This window comes from Lipotes vexillifer, unplaced genomic scaffold, assembly GCF_000442215.2.
Source record: "Lipotes vexillifer unplaced genomic scaffold, Lipotes_vexillifer_v1.1 scaffold743, whole genome shotgun sequence".
Lineage (NCBI taxonomy): Eukaryota > Metazoa > Chordata > Mammalia > Artiodactyla > Lipotidae > Lipotes > Lipotes vexillifer.
The window spans coordinates 1-7,076 of record NW_006779070.1 but is presented as its reverse complement, the minus strand read 5'-3'; the positions used below and the strand labels follow the sequence as shown (position 1 = coordinate 7,076).

At 40.6% G+C, this 7,076-nt stretch overlaps 1 protein-coding gene and 1 pseudogene across 1 annotated transcript; both read right to left on the bottom strand.

The window, feature by feature from the left end:
* Window positions 1-278: 278 nt before the first annotated feature.
* Window positions 279-6,858, bottom strand: LOC103088540 (NXPE family member 4). Its single transcript, XM_007472255.1, is given in 5 exon segments — window positions 279-814; window positions 3,213-3,360; window positions 3,363-3,427; window positions 5,642-5,703; window positions 6,206-6,858. Coding segments are annotated over 5 exon segments (1,416 nt in total). The 5' UTR covers window positions 6,811-6,858.
* LOC103088270 (60S acidic ribosomal protein P1 pseudogene) lies at window positions 3,877-4,219 on the bottom strand (annotated as a pseudogene).
* Window positions 6,859-7,076: the final 218 nt, after the last annotated feature.

Below are 7,076 nucleotides of genomic sequence, written 5' to 3'. Positions count from 1 at the left end.
ACTTTTAACCATTAGGTGTCTTGACTTCCTGCTTGTGAAAAGTGGCATGACTCTGATCAAGAAGTGTAGCTCCTTTTCATAAGTATTTTTGTGTTTATTTGTAAGTGGAAGTCCAAATTAGAAATAACTGATTTGGTTGAGTTGCTGGTTAATAAATCAGCCATAGTGCAGATTTTCTCTTGTTAATTGAGAGTTCAGAGCCAACAGCATCTGGCATGATAGCAAACACTTAACAGATGTCTTTAATTAAGTGAATAAATTAAAGCGATATGTTTTATCTAGCAAATAAAGTTTAACAATATATTAATCTGATTTCTGACTACAGATTGGGGCGGGTGGACATTATTTGTACCATATGCAATTGTTATATCCCAGGCATCAATAATGCTTACATTGAGATCCTGAAAAATGTCCTTTGTGGCAAGATATTGGATGTAACCGTGAAAGACACTAAATCTCTCCACATCACTGTGCATCTCCCTGATGTTTTCTGTCTTGATGATAACCACAGTGTCTGGGCTTCTCAGAAGAAGGCGCTGAACTGAGTCATGGATACTGAGGGCCCTTCGGATAAAAACATCAGTGGGAAAGGGTCTGAAGTGCTGGCCCAGAGAAATAACAATGATAGTATTTTTTTCTCCTCCAGTTCTGTCAATAACCTGAGCGATGTACTCAATCTCTTTGACTGAATAGGTCAGTGATCTAATCAAGGGGTAACCATGCTTTTGCCACTGGATTTTGATATTTTTGTCCAAGTCCACAGCAAATTGGTTTTGAAATTTTCCAGATTCATGCAGATCCACTGACTTCAGGGCTGATGACAAAGGAAAAAAAGGTTACAAAGGTCATAAAAATAGAAGAAAAGATTTGGTGTTTATGATTAAATAAGTTAATCCTGACTAATTTATTATAGGTTTAAATGAGAGAATAGTTTGAAAATTATTGAGCAACCAAAAGTGTTATAAGAAATTATATCTGCCCCTCTGTAGAATCACGTAGAACCAAATCGACTGGCGATGGTGAGCACTGAGATCACTTCACTGGAGGATGATGGAGTCCCTTTTGTGGGTATTAGTTTTGTACATTTTGCTAACTGTAGACTAAGTTAATTTGAAGATAGAGAAAGATACCAATTGATGTCTTTATATTTCGAAAAAACAAGTAACCCTATTTCCCCAAGTCCTCTGTAAGTTCCCTTAAGACTGGAATTATATTTTATACTTCTGTGTTTCTTTTACATATGCATGAAATGGCACTGAATACATCATCTATAATAATAATATTACTATTAATTTGTGAAGGACTTTACAGTTTACAAAGCATTTATGATATATTCATTTACTTCAAAGCTCAATATATATGCATATATGTTTAATTGCCATATTGTAGAAAAGAAAACCGAGAGGTGAAATGATCTGTTCAAGATTTTACACAACTCATAAGTGACAGAATCTGTACCTAAACTTGAAGTGTCTCACAGTTCTTGTGAAAGTAGAGTCTCTACCCAAATCTTAAAACCTTTGAAAAGTATAATATGGATAGAAGAAAACGAAGTCCCTTCATTTTTCATCGTGTTGATTAGACCCTTGTCAAACTATCAAGGCCAGCTGCTTTGCAGCTAGAACTTCTGAGGAAAATGTGTAGTAAAGGATCATTAATGCTTTGTAACATGTATCATCTTAGAAGTAAAGGGCTGCACTTAAAATCTTAACCAGTATGGTTTGAAAATAGTGATCCTGGAGGGTTGGGTGGAGGAAAAGGGCAGAATGTTTTCTTCATTCCGCTTCTCACATATTTCAGTTTCCTTTTCCAAATCACACTATAGCCATATGATTTAACTTTTAACAATATGTGCAACAGATGTTTTGCTACCACAACTTGAAAGGTCAGCCAAGAGGGTAGGCAACTCAATAATTTAGTACTTTCTATAAACTAAGAGACCCACAGTTATAGGATGTGATGCTAGAAGTTATCACCAGACCCTTAATATTATAGATGAGGAAACTGAGGTCTGGCGGAGTTTAGTCATTTACCAGAGGTCACAATTTAAAACTCTCCCCTTCTGTTGGAGGGGATCCAAGGCCCTATTGATTTCCCCTTTTTACTGGGAGAATCAGCTTACACCCTAAGTTGGAGATCACAAGAGTGACATCCTGTCAGGAAGACCAGCAGGGAGCCACACCAGCTGCACTGTCCCCAGTGGTAAAAGCCAGGGTCCAGGACAGGCAGTGACAGTTTTCCAGGTAAGAGTGCTAAGATCTACTAGTGGATTCTGAATTAGTATTGATGCATTCTTGGTTTAGTAAAAGGAGCAACTGGACTAGGATTCTAGCAAATGGATTCTAGCCCCAACTCTGATATGAACTAATGATAATCATTGCAATAGCTGTTGTTTACTGGGCACTTTCTGAGTGCTCATGTGTCTTGCAATGTGTTAAATATTTTATAACCATTACCTCATTTACTCTTTATAACCCCCGCCAGATGCTGTTGTTATTTTTAGTTCATTGATGAGGAAAATAAGTACTATGCCCAAGGTCATGGCTTCTAAGTGGCACAATCTAGGTCTGTTAGGCTCCAAAGCCCCTACTTTTAACCACTGTTCCTACCTGATGTGAAGCCATTACCTTACTCCTAGCATCTGTCCTTCCATGAAATAATAATAGTGATGACAGCTTACACCAAAGAGAACTTAGTATGTAGCAAACAGTATTCTAAATGCATTGTGTATATTACCTCATTTTACCAGGTGGGTACTATTTTCATCTCCATTTTACAGATGAGGAAACTAAGGACAAAATCACTATGTAGTTATGTAACTTGCCCAAGCCCATCCAACTAGGACATGTAGAGGCCATATTTTGATCCCAAGACATCTGGATTTAGAATCCACACCCTTAATCATGCCATCTGTAGAAGGTGGACAATATAATATTATCATCTTCTCTGTCCATGATTTTCTGAGCATGCTGGGTAAATATTGAAGTGTGAATTTTGCAGGGATAGGCATGGAGTAAACCTTTTTCTAAACTGGCTCCCTTCTAGTCAATAAATGTATTATTTTAAAGAAAAGACAATGATGTCTTGTCAAAAGTGTTGGTGTGTTTTGACTAACAAATATGAAAAAGAGGAATTTCCCATATTAATTTCTCCCCTTGAAATGAAAAAGATATTTCTGAAAGGGATATGAGTAATAGCTTAGACAGGCATACTCTTGATACTGCTTTTGAAGTATTCCATCCACTGGCGGATCGTGGAATCTCCCATTAGATGTATGAATTTTCCTCTCAGGCATTCTTTCATTTCGATTGGAGCCAAACTACAGGAGACAGGATTCCATGTGTCTTTCCAGACACTGGGGATTGTCCACTGGGGATTGTGGATGCCATTCCAAACTTGCATTTCTTTTTCATTGGAGCTGTCTTTTCTGCTAAAGAATCAACAAGATAGGATCTTCTAAAATATCACTTTACCCATCAGTATTTATTAAGAACCAACTGTCTTTTCTAAGTATCCTTTTAATGGGGTGTGAGGATGGAGGAAAAGCCTTATTGAAGCATCATTATCTTAATGGAATACTTATTTTTCAGAAAAAATGTTCTCTGATAAGAATTTTCTAAATGATACCCATTAATGTTCATTGTAGAGAACATGTTTTCTCCCAGGAAAAAGACCTTCTAGGTAAAATTTAAATATTTGTTTGCCTTCTTATGAAAGGAAAGACATCAATTCTTGCTTAGTAATGAAAACTCAATTATCTTGTCATTTTATCCCACTTTACCCCCAAGTTTGTCACACACTGTCCTAGTGTGTTTTGTGTGTTTTTTTTTTTTTTCAAAGAGCTCAGCTTTTTATTGAACGTGTTACTAAAGAGGTTTAGTCAAAAAGACCAAAGGCCACGTCATCATCAGACTCTAGATTCTTCTTTCTTTGCTTCCACTTTCTTCTCTTCAGCTGGGGCAGCAGTGGTGGGGTGGGCGGGACCTGATGCTGGGGCAGCACCAGCTGGTGGGGCAGGTCCACCAGTCGCCACGTTGCAGATGAGGCTCCCGATGTTGACATTCGCCAAAGCCTTTGCAAACAAGCCTGGCCAGAAAGGTTCAACATTTACACCGGCTGCTTTAATGAGGGCATTGATCTTATCCTCCGTGACCATCACCTCAGCGTCGTGCAGGATGAGGGCCAAGTAGATGCAGGTGAACTCCGAGACAGAGGCCATGGTGTGGGCGAGTGCTAAATGGGGGCTGCCGGGTGCGGTGCTAGTCGCCAGATGAAGTGAGGCCCTCTCCCCAATGCGGCCTTAGCTTCCTCGGAAGGACTGAGCACCTTAGCGGCAGCTGAGGACTGTCATAGTGTCTTAAATGCCACAATCAAACTGTAAATCCTTTGAGTTAAGTGCATGGAAATATAAAAAAAAATTAACGACTAATTTGGTTTGGGACCTGGACAGTCCACATGGATATGGCTGTAGGCCAGAACAGGCCAGGTATTAACCCATTAGTCACTGGTTTGTGAAGAGTCTGGGAATCTGATGGACTGACGTATCTAGCCTTGGTGGTCTTGGGGCAGTGATTATTCACCAACCAAAGGAAGTGGTTTAATATTTTAATAACCGGTATGAGTATCCTTGTGCATCCTGGGTGAAAAATGCCATTTCTACCTGTAGGTACATATATACACTTCAGTGTAAATGAGTTCAGTAGCAATTAGCCAGCTGTTAATGTCAAACTTAAAGGGACACAAAAGTTCTTGCCTTAAATCATTTTAGATAATGATTTCCTAGGATGTTTTGAGCCAAAGAAATTGAAGAGCAATTAATAAATATAAGTGTGGAAGTGCTATTTTATATGTTAAAATGTTTGAAAGGTGGCAAAGCCAAAGAGGGGGAAATTGTAATGAATTGACTTATAGAGGGCAGGTTAGAAACCTCTAGATGGTGATTCTTGTGCTTGTAGCAATGTGGGAAATGCTGATGGTGGTGGTTTGGGAATAAGACCTAGGTGCAAATTAGGAGAGAGTTTTGACATTTGAAGGTTGTTGTGTCTGATGGGCAGGTAATCTGTTGCCTGATAGATAATGATAAGATTGATGATGAGAGCTATATTTATTTTTATTATTTTTGGCTGTGTTAGGTCTTCGTTACTGCACGCGGGCTTTCTCTAGTTGTCGCGAGTGGGGGCTACTCTTCCTTGTGGTGCACGGGCTTCTCATTGTGGTGGCTTCTCTTGCTGTGGAGCATGGGCTCTAGGCACACGGGCTTCAGTAGTTGTGGCACGCAGGCTCAGTAGTTGTGTCTCGTGGGCTCTAGAGCGCAGGCTCAGTAGTTGTGGCTCACGGGCTTACTTGCTCCGTGGCATGTGGGATCTTCCTGGACCAGGGCTCAAACCCATGTCCCCTGCATTGGCAGGCAGATTCTTAACCACTGCACCACCAGGGAAGCCCTCATGATGAGCGTTATAAAACAGGTTTATGATTCCATTCATTTATTCACTTAGGTAACTGGCATCTTGGCCTACCATAGACCAGCCTGATGAGCAGAGTAACAATAGGACAGGTAATAGTGAATAAGTCCACAAAAAGAAGAAATGCTTTAAATGGGACTAGTACTAAGTACCACCCGTCAAACACAGGGAGAACTTACTGTTGCATTTGGAGACGGTAATGGCGTCAAACTTTTCCATCATCTCTATACCCACATTTGACCTTAACGAGACAAATATAGAAATTAATCTGCAGGTGGCCCCAAGATCAGGAAACACAAGAAACCACATTACCCATTGCTTCAGTTATTTCTTGTGATAATAACAGACTACTTTGCCCACGGTTCCAAACCATTTATTAAATTTACATTTCTTGGCCTATTAGTCCAGGGAGTACAGATCCCCAGAAAGTGTACAAGGTAATTTTTTGAGAAGCAGAAAAAATATATTAGAGCCCATGCATATTCACACATGTCTATTTCTCCTTCTCTTTTAATTTTTATTTTATTTATATTTTTTGTTTCAATGATAAGGGTTAAATATCCCAAACCTTTAGGGACTACTGGAGAGTGGGCACTGTCCCCAGATGAATTCACAGACCTTTTCTAAAATGGCTCTTCACAGAGTCCCGAAGTTGATATACTCATAATAGTTTCCTTTAGATCAACAGATAGGCCAAATCATCACTATATTTGCCCGGGTAGTCTCCAGAAATAATTATTTACCTTTCAAAGAGGCTTCTTTCTTGTTTGCTAAGATAAGACACGTCCCTGTTTTTGGAATGCATGTGGGTGAGTGCAGCACAGGGTATATGTGGAGGCTTCACGCAGTAGAATGCTTCTTGGTCTCGACTATCCAGGTACTCACACAGTTCAGCACTTGAATTTAAAACCAGGGCACAATCAGTATTGACATGGGAGGTGCCATTGGCAAACTGGCCTGTGAAGATCACCCTGTCATAGCCTTGGTTCCTTGCCCTCCAGAGAACCGACACCCCTTCACTGGGGAGGATGAGCAGGAGAGACAGAGACACCCGGCCCTCCCAGAACAGGGTGAAGCTGACAAGGTAGGTGCCATTGTTGAAGTCTGTCACCTTTCCCGAAGCACCTGCCTTCAGGGCTGGGGAGGACATCCTGGCCCTCAGGAAATCCCCGCCATATTCCTTTCTGCATCCCAAGTGGTCCCTCACCTCCAGCAGGACGTCTAGCTGATCCCCCCTGCAGTATGTGTCTTGAGGGCTGAGGAGGGTGGCTTTGCTGTGTGTGGCGCTGGTGGTGGAGCTCACATGGGTGAAGGGTCTGGGTGGGATCAGCTGGTCTAGTTTCTCCATGATCCCCTTTATTCTCAGCTCAGTCTCTGTTGGTGAAACTGCTGGATCCAGTGGTGCTGCAGGACATGATTTCATGATGAAATTCCCGTGATGGAGGGAGATGGGCAACTTGAGTATAGTCTATAACTGAAATGACAAGGAATACAATAAAGAACAAAGAAAATGTGCCTATTTAATGTAATAATTTTGGTAGGTTAGCCAACTTCTCTTTTATAAAATGATGGGAGGTACAAAAATTAAAAATATATTGAGATTTCCCTATCTCT